At 42.7% G+C, this 20,006-nt stretch overlaps 2 protein-coding genes across 4 annotated transcripts; both read right to left on the bottom strand.

Moving 5' to 3' along the window:
* Positions 1–2,002: 2,002 nt before the first annotated feature.
* tmem200b (transmembrane protein 200B) lies at positions 2,003–14,821 on the bottom strand. Its single transcript, XM_058619993.1, has 2 exons — positions 14,667–14,821; positions 2,003–8,086 (listed from the first exon to the last, which is right to left on the bottom strand). Exon 2 carries the CDS (start codon positions 8,034–8,036, stop codon positions 6,792–6,794), a length of 1,245 nt encoding a protein of 414 aa, XP_058475976.1. The 5' UTR covers positions 8,037–8,086; positions 14,667–14,821; the 3' UTR covers positions 2,003–6,791.
* A 1,801-nt stretch (positions 14,822–16,622) lies between these two features.
* On the bottom strand, positions 16,623–19,775 carry LOC131447410 (tRNA selenocysteine 1-associated protein 1-like). Of its 3 annotated transcripts, none has more exons than XM_058619171.1 (9): positions 19,597–19,775; positions 18,854–18,951; positions 18,674–18,788; positions 18,523–18,572; positions 18,178–18,309; positions 17,878–17,994; positions 17,549–17,756; positions 17,431–17,464; positions 16,623–17,182 (listed from the first exon to the last, which is right to left on the bottom strand). In XM_058619171.1, the coding sequence occupies exons 1-9, from the start codon at positions 19,618–19,620 to the stop codon at positions 17,022–17,024; spliced, it is 939 nt and encodes a 312-aa protein (XP_058475154.1). In that variant the 5' UTR covers positions 19,621–19,775; the 3' UTR covers positions 16,623–17,021. The 3 variants fall into 3 exon arrangements, with proteins under 3 accessions (XP_058475154.1, XP_058475153.1, XP_058475155.1); XM_058619170.1 differs by having other exon boundaries at positions 17,549–17,762; positions 19,597–19,773; XM_058619172.1 differs by having other exon boundaries at positions 17,549–17,762; positions 18,674–18,773; positions 19,597–19,772.
* Positions 19,776–20,006: the final 231 nt, after the last annotated feature.

Below are 20,006 nucleotides of genomic sequence, written 5' to 3'. Positions count from 1 at the left end.
CTGGAGTCTCCTTTGTGCATATCGCGATGAAGTGAATAGCGGCTGTAGAGATGAAGTTTGACAGGTAGAAACAACACGTTTGTTCCTCGTGAACCGAAGTAAATGTGCGTGTTTATTTGAGAGTGTGGAACAGAGCAGTGAGATGTGATCACAACTGCACAAACACATGGAGACACATTTTTATACAAGGTCTGACGCACCAACCTACACACACACTCACACGTTTGTACAGCTATCTTAGTGAGGACACTCATGGACATCATGCATCACCCTAAACCTAAACCCTGTTCTAATCCTAACCCTAAAATCAGATCATCACAGACAGCTTCTTGTGGTTTATAATGGCCGCTTTTCCACTACACGGTCCCCGGCGTGACTCGCCTCGGCACGGTACAGGCCGAACTGTAGATCAGTTAAAAAGGACTTAAAAATCCCTGAAAACGTGCGTTAATCTCCAACATTTAACAGAGCACTGCTGAAACCTGTTCAGTCATATTTCAGTTCAGTCAGACAGAGTCATGCAGGAAGCACTGAACTAATCTATTTAATGAACTGACTCTAATGATTCAGTACATCGTACAAGTCACTCATTTGTGTGTCGCGTGTAAAACAAGTCACGGCAGTTTCATGCAGCCGCGCCGTGGCGACTCGGAGGTACGATATCGTAATGGAAAACCAACCGAACCGTGTAGAGTCGAGACGTGCCGGAACCCTGTAGTGGAAAAGTGGCACAAGTTTGGTCCTCGCAAAGATATACATATACAAGAGTACACAGACACACACACACGGTATGCAGGAGCAGTGATCTGCAGTCTCGCCTCGTTTGCACAATTCATTCTGTCCATTTGATCAAAGATGTGTGAGGGTGAGTGTGAGTGTGGGGGTGAGTGTGCAGGGCCTCCTCATAAATAGTGAGTGCATTCCAAAAGGATGAAATCAACAGGACAGGAGCAGGAGGAGGACGACGCGTCTCTTGTTTTTATCACGAGCCAAGATGGGAGACATTCTCCTTCATTATGACTGATGATTTGTTTGTTTACAACCGTCTTATATTGTCATGGTGTTAGACTTCCTCCTGTTAATCATGTCACTGCAATCACCAAAGTCACCAATCACTGAGATCTGGCACATGATGACAAAACAGACATCAGTGGAAAACATGTGAATATGTAAATCCTTCTGTTAATATTCTGTGTGCAAACATTTAATGAGTCACTAACCTTCAAATGCCTCACAAGCACATTTAACTCCCTCTCTTATTACATCATTCTGATGATAATACTCTTCATCTGTGTGTTTAAATGTGGCCGAGCAGAATCAACATTAACATGATTTCACTGAAAAACTATTTCTGACACTACTAATGTGAAGGTCCTGGTCCAGGTCCTGGTCCTGGTTTGCCCTCCAGACATTCCTTCTTGGACTGTTTCCACCTGAGTTAAGAAACACTTTGTCATTTTATGTTCACTTCAACTCAGACAATGAATTGTATCCGCTTGGAGGAGCATTGAGGCACTGAGTGACAAAGCCTGGTTTTAAATCAAACTGCTCGGTACCTTTTTGGGAACAAAAGAGCCTTTTTTTAAAAAAAGATTTTTTTAAAAAAAAGAGTGTCTGTCAACTTGGAGCCGGTTGTGATTGTGTATTTTGTATTTGCTCTTGTTATTTTCAGCTCAGTTGCTACAGTGATTCTAAAATACACTGTGTACATATAAGTGTTACACTTAAGCCATTAAGCGCCAAAAGTGTCTCATTGAAACCCATTCAAAAACTGCAATTTTTGATCTCATAATACATGCATGTTGATTATATCTGGATTTTTGCCTTGAAAGGGATCATGTTTACAACTCTTGGTCAGATCGCCAGCGTTGTTTTTGGGACATATTCGGCATGTGGAGGAAAAAATATGCTATTTCCACTAGATGGCACTGTGACTGTAAAAGTGTTGCTGCTAATCACTGACATATCACCAGGCTGTAATAATTCAACACAAAAAAAAATGTACTTTGCATGTAGTTTATTGAAAATAATTAATATTTTCATTTTCATCTAAAAACATGGTTGTGTCATGACAAATGGCATTTAAAGGGTTGAAATTAGATCGGATGTAGGTGGAAAAAAATCTGCTCAATGAAAGTCAAATACAGCATATAATAAGATATGATATTTTTTATAGCTTGCTTTTAAAAAGCCAATTTTTTGTGCTTAGTTCTATGAGGGTGACTAATATTAGACCCCAACAGAAATGTAAAGTTTCTTCTTATATTCCTTATTATTGTTTTGCCTTGTTATTGTTTGTCTTTCCGCGTTCATGGGCTGACTGATGGTTTATGTAAACGATTAGGTCCTCGGCGCTTATTAATATCCAGTATTAGTCAGCGTCTGTCTGTCATTGCAACTGTGAGGTTCTTACTAATGTGTTTTTTTTCCTATTAATATTCATCATACAGCAGCCGGCACATATGGACTTGTTGACAGCTTGTGTCTGCGTCCGACATCACAGTTTGTCATAAACATAATTAAATAGTTTATATACTGCTTATGAATACTGATGCTGATGCTTAGTTCCAGACAACATGGTAGAGGTGGAGGATATATCTGAGTGGAATTAAGCAAACTGGGAATATGACGCACATGGAAATATGATTTGTTGCTCTGTTACATTTGGAATTAAAGTGACAGCAGCTTACACATAATTAGTTTTACAACATGATGGTTCAAAGCAAGTAATAAATTGTTACCTGGTCACATACAGAAAAAGAGAGGGGGGCTATAATTTAAGGGGACAATTCAATTTAAAGATGAATAGAATATGCATAACCACAAATAGCTTTTCTAAAATTATGGAACAAGCTAAATGTGGAATTAAAACAAACACAAACATAATTGCACAGCGAAACACAGTGGATCTAAGGCCGAGCTGCACTCACAATAACCTCTGTCAGACCAAGGTGTAATTACATCAGACAGTCTGTTGCGCTCTTAGGCCCTTATATTTTGAGTTTTATAGGATTGAGTTTGAACTTTCCCCCTCCATGTTGGTACAAATATCCAAATGTCTGATAAAAGGGGACAACTCCAGTATCCAGTTTAACTGTAAACTGTATTTTTCTTTATGTGACTATAGCCCAATTCAGGCGGGATTAGTTTTACATGAGGAGGTGCGGTAAAGACATCATAACCAGATCTCCTCAGTGATTTTAGTCACTGAAAAAGGTCCCGAACAATTACTCCATGTAAAACTAATCCTACCCGAACAGGGCTACAGATGTCAGCTTAAATTTCAGGTGTAAATTGTCCAACAATAACGTATTATCGATGGTGTATGTGCGGTTTTCACAGCACGTCTGGGATTAAACAAATCACCTGCATATTCAATCATTTAAGGTCATTTAAGGGCCAGGCGCTGGTGTCGGTGGAATATGTGCCTCTGACACACTGTGCTGCGCTCAGCTGTTTGCTCTGCCTGACTCACACACAGAGTACTGTCGATGTTTGTGAATATAGCTGCTCGAGAGACGGGAGCAGGTTGGATATGTAATAATTATCTAAATTTTCATGCTGGAAGAACCACTTAAGCAGAGGTTGAGTGAACACAAAAAACAGCTCCACAAGATACAGTAGATGACCTCCCCTCCTGCAGTCATTATTATAAACATCCACACCTCCTCACACCTCCTCCGAGAGCAGATTACTCTAAACAGAGAAGCTGATGGATGTGGACAGAAGATTATAGGCCACACAGAAAGCTGGTTAATGTTTACAAGATGAGTCTCTCTCATTTGGTTATTCTCTCTCTCTTGCTGCATCAGTTCAGAGGCTGCCACCTCCCCAGGATGCAGACGACATGGAGGGACCATCTATTTTTTTTGGTTCAGCCTACAAGTTCAAGGAGAAGATGGGCGTCCTTCAACGAGAGGATCTCATTTATGAGGGATTTTGCTTTTGTCTTATTGCTTATAGTACAAGAGCTGCAGCTGGATGTGGCACAGGATCACTTGACTAACTAACGTTTGCGTTGAAACCAGGTTCTTCTAGTCCAGGGGTCTACAACCTGCGGCTCTAGAGCCACATCTGGCTCTTCAGCCCTTCTACAGTGAACACCTCTGATTTAGAGATCAAGGTGATAAAGAAAAGTGTTCTAATATTTTGTTCGTCACATCTACTTCAAATGTGATATTGAACCCAAAGATTGCTTAATTTATTACAAAGTGGGTTACTTTAAATTTCATTAATTTGCCACAAACAATAATAATAAAATAAACAATAATGAAATGTCAACAGTTTTCTTTTTGTACTTCAACAAACTATCCTTATTTTGTATGCAGTACATCTGTATAAAAAACTTATATGTGATATTATCTTAATTTTATGGGTCAAATGCGGCTCCAGATTAGGTTTATTTGGGTGAACAGAAAGGGCTCTTTTCATAAGGTTGCAGACCCCTGTTCTATTTTAAAAGTATGTTCTCCAGACGTTCTGTCATTGTTTATCTCCATTATCTCTTCACCAAGCATGCAAAGAATCTTGGGATACACTCAGGCATCCACCACTACTTGAATGCTCATGGATGGAAGCTTGAGGTGCAGATAATGTCGTTAACTCCACGCCCAGAACTGCTGTTCCTTTGATTCTCACCAGCGACTGACAGATGCACGTTCTGCATGACGGGTAATTAAGAGCTTTAAGTTTGTTGAAACGACAGCGGTTCTTGCCTCAAAGAAGGTCTTTGACTAAAAGCTCGGCATATTATAGTGATTTTTGAGTGACTGGGCGAATAGGGACGGGACGGGGTATGGAGAACAGGTAATTAAGTGGTTCCTCAATGGTCGGGCACTGAATTATTGATGAGCATCTTAGACTAACGGTGTGTGGCTATCAATATTTATGTTACATTAATGCTGACTTGTTTGGACTCCAAACTATCCCCTAATGCTGTCCTGGACATTATTTTTTGACGTGGCGTTTGTTTACTGTTCAGTCATCATGGCGGACAAGCACTTAAACGTCAGTCTCTGCTGCTTGTATAAATGAACATTGCTGTTCTATGAACACGTCTTCACTGATTCAGAACTGTCTCGTCTGAACTGAAAACGTGACACAGGTGTTGTATATCTGCTCGTGGTCTCTCTCTTCTGTCTCTACCTCACCTCTGTCCCCCAGTTGTCCTTTCACCACAACCTGTCTGGGCACATGGCCGCACATCTTTGAGTCTGGTTCTGTCGCTGATGCCACTAGCGCTTGTTCGTTGTGTGAATTGTTGGGTTCCTCTGCTCTCTATAATGATGTCTATGTACAGTGTCCGGAGATAATGCGTGTTGTGATTTTGGGTATACAACATACAACACTCGATAGAAGTGAGGCAGTGCAGGAAGTATGGATAAGTATCAATAAATAGTACTGGTTTCAGTTTCGGTTTTGATAAAACCCTAACAAGTGAGCCTTTTCTCCTCTGGATCTTGACCCCTGGATTACTCCTCGTGCCTGATTTGGACTTTTTGTTGTCATGTTTTTTAGCTCTTTGTTCGTGGTCGCCCCTGGTTTTCTATTTTTATTCGTTTCCAGTTTTCTTTTGCATTTCATCCGAGTGCGAGCCCCCAGTTTAACCTCCACTGTGATTGCCTGCCCCGCACTGATGTGATTCACCTGCACTCCACTCTCCCTGCCCTCCCTCCCTGGTGTATTTCCACACTGTGCTCCCCAGTGTCTTTGTCGCATCATCCTGTTCATCGTTCTTCGTTGCCTGTGTTTCAGTTTAAAAGAATTTTCCTGTTAAACGTCTCCTCCTGTCATGGATTATTTTTGCTATCTTAGTGTTCAGTTTAGTTTATTATGACATTTGGGGCCTTCATTTTGTAATTTTTTACATTTTTGGTTGATAAAAAACATGACTATTCTCTTTAGTAAAGATAAGAAAAAGAATCCTCTGATCCCATGTATGGGCATGATCATTTCTCCGTAAGAAAACAAAAAGGCAAACTGTATAATGATATCATTCCAAACAGCCATCACAGTTAAGAGATGGTGATGTCATCATGTTCCCAGGCCTCAGTAATTAGGTTGGTGATTACAGTGTTAACCCCCCCCCCATGATGCAGGAACAACAGCCAAATGTGAGACAATTAGACCCAAAGAGTAACAAACCAGAATGACCTTTTTAAGTATCGTTACATTTTATACACATAAAACCAACAGTGACATTAATCTGCATAATTATTTAGATGTAACATACTGTACATCGCTGCCATGCATTGCATTTCGAGTATGAAACCTCAGCTGGGGGTGGGTGGGGGGAGAAGGTCCCTTTTCCAAATGCTCGGAGCATTTGCAAAGAGCTGTCAGCACTTTATGGGCAAAGAGGTCCAGGTAGTTTGGTTCAAAAATGATTGCACAGTGAAAACCATCCTCACTCCTGTAGCACTCTTCTCTTGGTCGTGCTCACTGTGTCCTGGAAACGGGCAAAAGATGCAAGTTAATTTCTCACATCGCTGGAAACCAAGACTGACGAAAAACCCTGGTGTGCCGTCGCGGTTCACGTCCTTCGCTCTTCGATATAAACATCTGTCACATCCAGCCAAGCAAAATACTTTGTGTATCAATACTCCACTGAAGATTGGGAACAGGCTGAGGTTTTTGGAAGAACCTTGTGAAAAGAAAAGAAAAGAAAAGAAGAAAAAAACTGTATTCCAAATCATCTGGGGCTCAGTTTCTCTAAGCCTCGCTCAAAGTTTAAAAAAACAAACTTTCTGAATCCAGGGGAAAATGTAATTACCGTGAAGCTAAAACAGCCATCACTGAAATGGCCCCGAGCCAAAACTCTTATCCCACTGAGAGCACTGCTGCTCTAACTGGTCAAGCAGTTTGTCCACCGAGTCCTCTTTGTTCTCCAGCTTCAGGTACCGTCTGCCGCCGGCCAGGTCTAACCGAGGCCAGCTCTGGTGAGTCTGCTCCTCCACGGCGTTCACCATCTGCCCCAGAATGTTCACACAAACCTGCGAGCCGGCGTCTCTCCTCGCGCCCACAGGCTGCTGTATGTGATCCTCGGCCCCGGGCGCGCGGAGTCCTCCGTCTAGACGCGCACCAGTTCGGGCTACGTCGTGAGGTTTAGTCCTGTAGCTCATACTGTGGCAGCGCCGCGGCTGAGCGGCCAGGGTGTCCACCTCGTCCACGCCCAGCGTGGACATGGAGCTGGCGGACATCAGGCAGTTGCTGAGTTTGACGAGTGTGGCGCCCTGCCGACTGAAGCGGGCGCCGTCTATGTGCTCGGCGTCAGACCGTGTGTTCAAGTCAGTCATACTGGAGTTGCATGAATTGGAGTGGGAGGACTGCAGGGAAGGTGGAGACTCTGACTTCTGGTGGTGGAGGGCTTCCGTCTGGAGAACAGCTTGCTGGTAGACGCCCTCCATGCTGTCCTCGTGCTCTGTGGTGTGCCGGGTCTGGAGCAGGGGCTCAGAGTGCGCCTGCAGACAGAGGATGTTAAGATGAGCGGCTGGTAAACTGCTCACCCACTGGTAGTGTTTTGCCATCGAGTTGGCGACAGCGATTTCTTTAAGGTCCGCCGAGGGAACCACCGCCGACACGGAGCAGATGACGCTGCGCATCTGGGCCAGAAGCATCTGAGTCTCTCTGTCCCTGTTCTCATACAGGACTGTGTTGGCACATATGAGGATGAAGAGTCCCACACCCATGATGACAGGCCCCAGCAGCTTCATCCGGTCACTGTGGACGAGGCTGGCTGTGGACAAGAGGCCCTTAGCGCCCACACTCCAACCGGACGCCTGCGACTCGGAGACACTCTCCCTGTCCGCAGCTGCCAGAATGGACGACCTGGATATCCGGTAAGGCCAGTAACCCGCCACGGCCAGAGCGGTGCCCACCACCACTACAATGATCCCCAGCACTAGGAAGGCTCCGGGCATGGAGCGGATGCGAAGTCTGCCCCGGATCACGCTGTCCTTCTTCTTTCTGGTCCGCAAGGTGAAGCGAGACCTCCGGCGGCCGGGCGGCGACTCGGGTTTGTCGCCTCGGGTTTTCATGGCGAGCGTCAGATCAGAGCAACGACCCCAGGTCACAACCTGTCTGAGGACTTAATGAGCGAGAGGGCAAGAGTTAATGCAGGGTATCAATATTCATTCAGTCTACACACAGTTAGACAGTGTGATACAACCGTCTTCACATATCAAACATAGAGACACAGAATAAATGTTCTGCTCAGAGCAATATACGCTGCGAAAGAGAGGGATTCTATCGTATCAATGTATACAGTGATGGTTTGGGGTTTGGGCTTATCTTTCAAGTCAGAAAAAAATCAGAACTCTGAGATTAAAGTCAGAATTCTAAGATTAAAGTCAGAAGAAAGTCAGAATTCTGAGATTGAAGTCAGAATTCTTAAAGTCTGAACTCTGAGATTAAAGTCAGAATTCTGAGATTAAAGTCAGAAAAAAATCAGAACTCAGAGATTAAAGTCAGAATTCTGAGATTAAAGTCAGAAAAAAATCAGAACTCTGAGATTAAAGTCAGAATTCTAAGATTAAAGTCAGAAGAAAGTCAGAATTCTGAGATTAAAGTCAGAATTCTTAAAGTCTGAACTCTGAGATTAAAGTCAGAATTCTGAGATTAAAGTCAGAATTCTGAGGAAAAAAAAATCAGAATTCTGAGAAAGCATTCTGCCTTTTTTCCCTGTGCAGGAGACTTAGTGAAGTCCACACCAAAGTCCATTGACAAAAACTGCAATTTTACCCCTGGGCAAACAGGAGTTGTTGAGCCACCGCTGCCTCCATCTGTTTGTCCAAATGTGTTACTCTGTGACTTTGGTGTTGGAAACTCTTCATTTGGACACACCACAGTAACACAAACCTACCAAAGGGGGCAGCAGTGAATCAGCAGCTCTTGTGTCCCCATGACCTAAAAACACAGATTTTCTCCATGGACTTTGGTGTGGAAGAGTGACCTGTTTACAAAGTGACACAAAACCTAATTCTCCTGCTGGAAGAGGCTGTCAAATGGCAAGATAAAGGCTAAAACATATTCTTAAGCTATTTTACACTTATGCTGCAGTATATTGTTTGTGTGTCTGCAGTCTGCCATGTTTTCAGTGAGCGTGTGATTGCCTGTTGTCTTGCAGGAGCTCAGCACAGGGAGAGCACAGAGTACAGCCAGCTGTTTCTGGTCCGCTGACTTCATGTAGGACACTTACACAACCACACATCAAAAAAAACCTGACCAATCCCTGTGATAATGAAGCTGTTAGCAGTGAGATAGCGCTAATGGGGCCTTTTTTCTTTTTGTAGATTTGCGTTTGTACATTTGTCGTTGCAGTTAGGCATCGCCTTCTCTGCCATGTCTGCATTCAAATTCTGCACACACACACACACAGTTTGAAAGAGGGAAAAACAATGTGCATCAAGGCAAGACGCAAGAAAGAAAGAGAAGAAAGACGGGGTGTGAACCCACTGACACGAGCGTGGGACACACACACTATCCGGTTTTTGTGCGTGCGTTAAATACAGAAATGAGATGTGAGCGTGCGCTAAGTAGCCCCGAGGACAGAAGAAGTCACTGATCTCCAGGATCTAGGACGAGCCCTCACTCACTCACTCACTCACTCTTTCATGATTAATCTATGAGTAGATCTGGAGTTACTGAGAACGTGAGCTGAGCATCAACTTTCCTGGTGGAAAGAGGCTGCGACTGAAGCGCCGTCACTTCCAAACAGATTTGTTGTTTATTTCCTTCCCTCCGACTTCAGAGGAATTATCCAAAACCTCCGCCTCAGCGGGTTCGAGAAAATGTCATTTATTGTTGATAAATATAAATAAAATCTATGACCTCTGAGAAGTTAGAAATGACACGTAACGACTGAGGTCTTTCCACTGGACTAAATCCTCCACTTGTCATTTCATTCCTTTCATTCCGTCTCTCTTTCTCCTTTCTCTTGGATCATTACGCTCCTCACAAAGGCTTTGTCAGGGGATTTTTTCGGGGGGGCACAAGCAAAAAGAACCCAATGGCCTCTAAAATGAAACGAAGTAAAGCTCCAAAATTGAAAGTAATGGTCTATTATAAGTAAAGCTATAGGAGCTGGAATACTGAGAGAGCAGCATTTAATTGGCAATAAACAGATTTCAAACAGTTTCTGCTGCGACAAATCAACGGCATGAAAGATTTATATTATTAATAGGGCCTGAACACTCACACAGTGCTGCGAGGAACTACTAGAATTCCTGGAATTGACTGATTTTCTTCTGAAAGGATCACATTTGTGAGGCACTGAACGTTGGGGGATTAATAAAGATAAAGTTTCACCGATTTTCACCAAACTTGCTGGAAACATGTCACAGCACAGGACAAAGAAAAAAGTCCATTGGGACCATGACCTCAACCCTACAGGAAGTCGGCCATTGTGGAATTTGGCATCCATCTTTAGTGATTTGCACACTTTCGTAAAAATGAAAAAACAAAGTCGTCTAGGCGCGATAATCTTTCGTATACTAACATAAAAACTGCGTCAATTTGTACTCGACACAACAAAGATTAAAAGTTACCCAAAAGTCTCATAGATTCAAAAGGGGCGTGACCATGGCAACCGTCGGAATTTCGTCAAATTTCGAACCATTCGCCAGGAAAACAGGAAGTGCCCTGTAACTTTGTCATACACTGACCGAAAACTTTATATGTGACACAAGAGACTCATGAAAACATCAAGTCAAGGGCATAGCGCCACCTGCTGGTAGCACTGCACTGCTTCTTACTATATGTGTGTTACTTTTTTCGTGATTTTAAAAGTAGATGGATTTTTTTCTTAAATATAAACAATCATAAACGTTACATTCAAACCATTGTTGGTGAGTTTACACCGTGCTAATGAGTAAAGACTATCAGCTCCCGATGACTCGCTCTGTGTTTGTCAGTGAGGTAGAGCTTAGATCTCGAGAGACGACTGAAAACACAAAAAAGAAGTGGCTTCTACGACTCAAAAAAACCCGGCTGTTCAGCCGTTTGACGGGACACAGACGCTCCCTCGGGCAGGCCTGATAGTTTTGCTTGACAGCGCCTGTTTTCAAATGAAGGAAGCGGCATAACGTTACATTGTTTCTGTTCACAAAAACCAACAAAAGAGGCAGAGTAACAACAACAACAACAACAACAACAAAAATCAACAAATGTTACGTATTGCAGCTTTATAGATCCATGCAATGTTTTTAACGTACGTTTCAACAAATGGGTCAATATGTCTCCATGGTAACCACACACCTATTGTTACTTTAAACTTGTCGTCCTGACAAATGTGTCCTCCTGGCAGCTCGTTCTATTGTTTCTATATCTGTGTGTTGGATTTGATGTTTACTGAAGAGTCAGACCGTGTGTCAGCTGATCCACAACAAACAGAGCAACAGGGAAAACAAGAAAGCCGAAGGTTCTGGTCCGGTTACACTGTGCAATAAAGTATGACAGTCTCCTCTGCACGATCGATTTGTCCAAAACAAAAAACTTCTTGATGACTCCCTGAAGCCTAAGTGCACTTAATGGGTCATGCGTTGGGGGGGGGGGGGGCTGTCGTCTGGGTCTCCTGTACTCATCTGATTATAAAATAGAATAGAATTTTACTGGGTTTCTCATTAAATTTGTCATTTCAGTGCCCCAACATTTTCAGAACCCCAATCAGGTTTGGGCCCCAGGCAATTTCCCACGTCTGCGTGCCCTGCTCGCACCGCCGCTGCCTCTCCATTGTGTGCTTTGTCTTTAAATAGTTGAAACATAAAAACCAGTATGTCAGGGGTAATCTGGGGAGTGGGATTTTTGGATCTCAGCGTGTGTTCAATTCCTTTCTGGACTAATTAACCAAAAATAAGATTGCAAAGTGATAAAAACTAATTATACTTACTGTGTAGTAAATAGAACAGTACAGTCGGGTATAACGGAGGTGACTTTTGTGGGTTGTTAAACTGTAAAATTGTCCCACGTTACTGAAAAGAATCAGATAAGGTTCCTGCGACAGCTGGCTTTGAGTGGAGCAGGAGGAGCTTTTAGATTAGACGCATAAAAGACATCTTATCTGTCATCGTAACGGGTTAGAAATTACACAGGCCTGTTTACACTATTTATGGTTGTTTACCACGCACAGCTTTTGCTTGTAAATTCACAGACGAACAAACAAACAAACAAACAGGGGGGAAAAACTCTTGCACATGTGCCGCTCGGTCCTCTCCAGCTCCCACACGCTCATAAACAAAAGCGAGGCAGGATGGAAAAACCCGCCTCGAACGCTCGCCTGTTGTAAAGTCCCAAGCATTTTTACAGTTGTTGTAACTGTGCTGACTGTGGAACAGCGTCACAGCTGAGTCATCGCGCTGTCTCTGTCTCACTCACTGTAGTTGGTAATTCTATACGTCTCAGAGCAGAACTCTACACGGTATAAGGTGCACACACACACTGCTGCTGCTGCTCCTTCTTTATCTATTTGAAAACATCAACAGAAGTCTGTCAAAATGAAATCATTCTGTGTGTGTGTCAACAATACGTCTCCGTGGCAACAAAGCCGACTCCCATGTGCCTTGTGATGAAGGTAGATGAGATTCAGCTGAAAAGTTGCTGACATAACTCGACGCCTTGTCAGGCTTGAGTTATGAGAGTCGTCTTCCTGAGGCCGAAGATAAAGTTAAATAAAATTATTATATCACATTATTATATATGGACTGAATTACTGCACAGCAAAAGCACTGAAATGGTTCTTCTTGGTTTGAATTGTGTTTATTTATTCTTTGATATCAACTCGGGCTGCAACTAGTGATTATTCTCTATTATTATTATCTATTAGTCTGACGATTATCTGACTTGTTTGGTCCATGACATGTCGCGAAATGTTGAAAAATATTCATCATCACAAACCAAATATTATTCAGTTAGAATGATTTCTTTGTTAATACGGAGCAAAAAGAAAGAAACCAGAAAATATTCACATCTCAGAAGCTGAAAATGAAGAAAACATGTTTTTAATTATTAAAAAAGTAATAAATCAAATCGATTATATTTGACGTTTGCACATGTCTCGGATCAGAACGGCACATTTTGCTGACTCATTCTTTGCAGATGATGTTAAAAAAAAAATGTTGAGTCATTGTCGGAGGTTCAGTCTCTGTTTGTTATTCAGTTATTAATCTGACGTCCAGGCTGAGAAACACACAGAGAGTCAAGTGGAAGCTGATGAACTCATTTGTATAATAATAAAACAAACCTTTCACTTTGTTAATATGTAAAAGTTACATACTACAGTTTTAAACGCAGCCGCCGTGACAGTGGAGGTCAGATACCGATCTCCTGGACGTGTCAGGCCTCCGCTTTGTTCCAGGTTACTTTCTAATCTAAAATCTCCAAACCGGTAACAGAGTGTTCCTTTCCTGCTGGATGAAGTCACATCACATGCTGTGTGGACACAGACAAACGGTCCACGCTGAGTGAAAACAGTCGGAATTCATGTTTCTCGCCATGACGCGTGAACTGAGAGCCGATCAAAGCAAAATCAAACAACACCGGAGGAATATGTCGACACATTCGCTGACAGCTTCTGATTCTGATATTTGTCCTTTGGAGAATAAATATATCACATAAATACACTTTATCTCGCTTAAATTCTGAGTCTGGTCTCACAAATATGATGTTTTCTGTCGTATCCAAACCGATTTGCTCTCACGGTCCCCCTACAGTTGTTTAACGGTATTGTTTGTTCAAATTGGATCTGTGTTATAGCATTTTATACACATATGATAGACACAAATATCCTAACAGAAGCGACAAAAGAACAATAGTGCTTCAGTTTTTTACGAGGGACGAGAAGACTTCACTAACGCCGGCCTGACACACAACAAGCTCGAACGCTCTCGATCACACATGGGCAACATAAGGCCCTGGGGCCGGATGTGGCCCCCAAAACCAGCTTTATCTGGCCAGAGTAGTCTTCACACGTTACCTCAACTCAAGTGAGAGATCAACGTTGTGGTGACAGAATTGGAGCCGAGATAAACAGTTACTTCTGAATGTTTTGGTTCAATAACAAGAGGGTCGAGTTTGTCTGCGCTTCTTTCAGCTCACGCTAGCGACTAAGACGTTTACCGTAAAGTAGAATGTTGTAGATCTTTGTGACCCAAGAAACCAGAAGCTCCATCGTGGGGCCACTGCAGGTGATTCAGACCTGCTCAGGCTTTGACAGCGGTGACATTCACCCATCCTCTTGTGGAGGAGGAAATCCTAACATCGCGTCACTTTAAAAACTGATGGGTGATGTGAACGCAGCCACACTGGACTGTGATCACCAGCAAGTTTGTGTTCCAGTGGAATCTGCTGCAGCTGAAGATCTGCACTGACCAGGAGAAGCTCGGACACTGTGTGTGTGTGTGTGTGTGTGTCATGTAGAGGCACCACACTGTTCATAAGCCTGAGAGGAACCTGGACTGGAGCCAGATCAGTCCCTGGGAAGCCACAAGTTGTGGATTCGTGATGTGACAACACACACACACACACACACACACACACACACACAGCAGGGTGTGGTGGTGGTGGTGGTGATGAAGAGGTTGGACCAACATCAGGATGAAACATTATTAAAAATCAAACATCAAAAATCACATCTTTGTCTTTCGGGACAGAAATGAAGCGTTCTCAGTCTTTACCTTTAGCGTCGGACAGCCGTTGACTGGCGTGCCGTGCCGTGCCGGACCATCTCCACTGACATAGTGTCTGCTGTGTGGAGGTTACAGACAGACATGGAGCGTGTGAGCTGCATTCCTCAGCGCAGCAGCAGCATCCTCACACACACACACACACACACACACACACACACAGAGAAAGAGAGGTTTGTGGAGGAGAAATCACTGCAGCAGTCCCTCTCTCTCTTTCTCTCTCTCTCTCTCTCTCTCTCTCTCTCTTTCTCCGTCTCTCCCTCTCTCTCTCTCTCTCTCTCTCTCTCTCTCTCTCACTTCTGGAAAACTTGCGTCTGATCCAGATCCAGTTTGAAGACGCAGAACACGCTCATCACAGGGGAAACAACCAAGTGTCCACCACACTGTGCAACTCCACTGCAACAGGAGGGACGACGAGTGGAGACGGAGGACACACACATGCGCGCGCGCGCGTCTTTGTCGTTGTCGTTGTCCAAGTCCGCGTCTCACACCGCGGAGACGTGAACGTCCAGCAGCTCCTCGCTCACTGCGCTCTGTCTGCGGCCACCACACACACACACATACACACACACACACACACACACAGAGAGAGCAGCAAAAGCGTGTTTGTTTTTCAAAATAAAAGTATCCACAGATGCCACTAAAGACAACAACCGCGTCAGTCAGGAAATATCTTAATTCAAACTCAGTAAGTGAAATTACACTTACTCAAATTAAGAGTTCCACTCAGGATTTATCAAAGAAAAACCTATATACGGCTTGTGTCGCCACCTAGTGGCTGACAAGAGGTGTTGCACTGTGTGAGTTAAACAACCAGAAATCAATGGAAGTTGAATGTGCGTGTGTGTACTTGAATGTGTTGACCTTTTCTTACATAAACACTGACCTTGTCAGGACCAGTAGTCCTCATGGAGACCAAAACCTGGTCCTAATGAGGCAGAACCTCATTCCTGAGGAACTGGTTGAGTTTGGGACATTTGAGACCTCTTAATGGCCCCTTTCTAGCATGAACACTGACCGTTTCAGGACCAGTATTCCTCATGGAGACCAGAACCTGGTTCCTAATGAGGCAGAACCTCATTCCTGAGGAACTGGTTAAGTTTGGTGCATTTGTGACCTATTTAGGGACATTTACTAGCATAAACACTGATTGTGTCAGGACCAGTAGTCCTCATGGAGACAATCTAAAATTAAGGATGGTTTATTGACAGAAATAATATCCAAAAAATGAGCTTAACGATTAGGGGGGAAAGTCACAGAATTGACTCTGACAATGATTTTTGTGAATCCACCAGTGTGTAGAATAGTGACACCTTGGGGTGAACATGTATATTGCAACTCACTGCATTCCATGTCTAAGAGACCAATTAATTCTTAATTTTGTGCCTACATTAGTGGAAACATCATTTTAAATAATTAAAGCCACATCAATTTTTAAAACTGGCAAAGGTTTCAAATTGTGATTTGACAACATGACATTATTTAGCCCTTAAATGTATAGCAGTTTCCAAACAAAACTAATTTGTGTTGTCCTTTTTTCTTACTTTTGTATGTACTTTAGATAAGGGACTATCTCTTACGAACATGCTTCAACAGCAGCGTAAACAGACAAACCAGCCGAGTATATCGTATCAGGGGATCATATTTTGAAGAGAAAATTGATTATGTAAATGAAGAGCAGATCTGCCTACACAAACCTGATGGAATAAACCAATGAAGACAAAAAAAAGACAACAGAGGTAGAAATTAGAGAGTGTTGTGAAACATAATTTCTGGTATGCAAAGGCCACCGTGCTTCACTGACTCATGTTGGAAAGGAAGGAGTGAGCCTTTCTTTGTTCAAATCTGCATTCTCACCATTAGATGTCATTTATCTTACACAATAGACCTTTAGGACACAAACGTCAGTTTCCAGAAGTAAAGGGCTGAAAAAAGATCATCTCAAGATTTCATAGACTTGAGCAGGGGAAGATTTTATTAGATGAGCCTGTTTTCCTCAGTGGCTAAATCTGTTTTTATTTGTATTTTTGCTGAAATGCCAGGACAAGCATCAGTGCCTCTGGTTGGTTACCGACAACGGCAGCAATCCTCGCACATCCACACAAAAAAAAAAAAAACATTCTGAACCATCTCTATAACATGTGTTAAATTCACTGTGTTTTGGTTGATCCATAAATAAATCTGAACTCACACATGTGTGTACACTCCTGCTTTATACATATTCATATGACGTAAGACTTTGAGTCCTTAATAAAAATACATGTCAGAAGACAAAAGAAAATAAAAATCCCTCAGGGAGGGTGGGAAGGGGGGTCAAGTCCAGACTAGTGTGGACTCAGTTCAGTCTCAGCAGCTGAGCGGCTCTGGAAGGCTGGATATCAGGTGCTCCTGTTGTGTCGAGAAGTCCGTCGACTGCCACTGACAGTCGATCAGCGCGTCATACAGCTCCTCGCTGTTCTCCATGAACTTCCTGTTGGCCTCGCCGACGTCCACGTCTGGACTGGGTTCTGTGTACAAAGGACGACATAAAGTCATTCAACGGTGTGAAAAGAAGCAAATAATACTGCGTTCCATTTCCATCAGAACTCCAGTTTTTGTATCAGTGTGGCCAACAACGTGCATGCGATCACAACCATATTTGTTCTGGTGTGACATGTGGATGTTCAGTTTTGAATTATACACCTTTAACGTGAGATGTGAGGTGTTTAAACAAAGTAAAACTATCAAACTGATTCAGCCTCAAATCGATACCAACCTTCGAGTCCATCATCCTCAACAGCTTCAGTTTCCTGAAATAAACAGAACAGCTTGTTAGAACAATTTGTGTATTTTAACCTCAGCTGATTGATGGCTGTTTATCAGACAGAGCTCACCTGTGGTGGAGGATACTGGCTGTAATCATACTGCTGATAGTTGTAGCCGTACGCTGCTGCATTTGGGTCGTAACCCCAGGACGAGTAATAACCAGAATACGCCTGCTGCTGGTACTGGCTATACTGGTCATAGTTCTGAGGGTAACTTGAGCTCGACTGCCAAGATTTGTCCGACTGTTGCTGTTGTTGCTGCTGCTGCTGTCGGTTCCTTAAACTCAGAGGGGAAAGAGAACAATCTACTGAACTCTGCCATCACTTTGCTTGTGCTCCAGGCACAAATTGAAGTGTTCACTGTGGGGGGTAAAAAAAAAAGTTTTAAATGGACTCACTTGTTAGCAGCCAGGCTGAGTCTCAGAGGTTTACTGCCCAGTCCCATGGCTCCCTGACATTCATCTAACGCCCGCTTCTGCAGCCGCTCATCTGGGAACTGAACAAACCCACAGCCCCTGCAGAGAGAGACACACACACACACAGATGGTTATTACAGAGCTACTCTATAAGACATAATTTTACTGCATATGTAATACTGTAATAATCTACTTTAAGAAATAATTCTGGTCAGATTAACTTGAAGTCTATCAGAAAATATATTTTCCCTAAATCGTTCAGGCCTTATGTATAATACTCACTTGGAGTTGCCTAAGGTGTCCAGCACTACTTTTCCGCCTCGACAGGTCGGGTAGCGGTTGTAAAAGAACTCGTAAAGCATCCCATCGTCCACCTCAGGAGTTAGATCTCCCACAAATAGAGAATAAAGTTGACTGCAACAAGACAGAAGCATAACAAAAGGTTCAGTAATCAATGTCATGGGCTGTGAGAACATTATTTAAATAACATAGATGGAAAAAGTCACAACTTTGTCATCTTAAGATACTGTACAACACTATGTATTTCAAAATGAAAGTGTTTTGATATGAAACAATGTATAGTTCACAATTAAAAACTTCTTTGGGATTTCTGCTCTGTGGACTCACGTATTGTCTTGTTTCCCAAAGTTGGCTCGGTTTAACTTGAATCTTGTGGGCTACGAGAAAGAGACATAAACAGAGTTTACGAGGTCAGACTCTCCATCAACCAGCATTGGAAAATAGATGACTAACTGTGAGGAGCAAGTTATAGTCTTACCGGATTGGCACCTGGCAGAGACTTTCCATTGATCTTGCGCAGACACCTCTCAGCTGTGGCCTCGTCTGTCATCTCCACAAAGCAGTAACCCAGGGCGCCACTATGTGATGATACACTTTAACATCAGAATAAAATAACTGTAAAAAAAAAGGGACAGCTGCCATTGAATGTGGTGCTCACCCTGTCATCTTGTTTCGGAGGATCCGCACATTGACCACCTGCTCGCCCATGGTGGAGAACGCTCTGATGATGAACTTCTCGTCCATGTAGGTCTCCAGCTGCAGAGCAACAGGAAAGAAAAACATACTGAGAAAAATGCTGATGTAAACAACACTTCTCAAATGTCTTGTTTTGTCCACACACCAAATGTGTGGACATTATTAAGTATTAAGAATTTCTTTGTTATATGGAGCGAATAAAACCAGAAAATAATCACATGTAAGAAGCTTTAGAGCCAGAGAACCTAGTTTTTTAATTATTAAAAAACAAAACAAAAAAAACACTCAAACGGATTACTCGATAACCAAAATATTTAGCCCTAAATCACACAAAATGCATTCAAAAAAAGATTGATGTGGTTTAGGTAGAGAAAAAGTTAAAAAAAAAAAAAAGAAAGAAAAGGAAATAGCCTAAATCGCCATTTTGTGTGTTTTCCCAAACAGAATAATGATTCACAAGATTTCTTCAATGTTCCCTGAAATGTCACAACTCATCTCAGAAACTATACAACTGTTGCATTGAAGTGTATTTTAAGACCAAAACAAGTGAAAACAATCTCTGGGGTTGGATAATTAATTAAAATAACAGTTTGGCGCAGTTATTTAAGGGACTTTTGAATGAGGTTATAGACTGTGCTAATGTCAGGCTAGCTAGCATAGTTGTCGTGCTCAATCGCGGTTGAAAAAAAGTCGCAAACAACTCACGTTTCCCATCCATAACGTGCTCATGACGTCGACGAAGATGTGTACACTCCAAACTGAAGTGAGTGGAGAAGCTGCACACTGTAATTTACACTAAAGCTTCAGACGTGAACACGTTTATTCTGACTCCCGGGGAGACGGTACAGCAACAAAACGTGCTGACGTCACGTTTGGAACTGTACGTCTTCTTCTTCTTCTTCTTTTGCATGACGATGAACGATCGTGTGACGCATTATCGCCACCTACTGTCAACTTATTATATCCTCCCAAAATGCTCGTTATATTTATCATAATTATGACTTAACATGACTTAGTTTCTCACAATTGTAACTTAACATGACTTGGTTTCTCTAAATCAAGACTTAATATGACTTGGTTTATCATAATTATGACATAGTATGACTTAATTTCTC

Source organism: Solea solea, chromosome 20 (genome assembly GCF_958295425.1).
Source record: "Solea solea chromosome 20, fSolSol10.1, whole genome shotgun sequence".
Classification (NCBI taxonomy): domain Eukaryota; kingdom Metazoa; phylum Chordata; class Actinopteri; order Pleuronectiformes; family Soleidae; genus Solea; species Solea solea.
The sequence above is the reverse complement of the archived record's forward strand: the minus strand, read 5'-3'. Positions and strand labels throughout refer to the sequence as shown.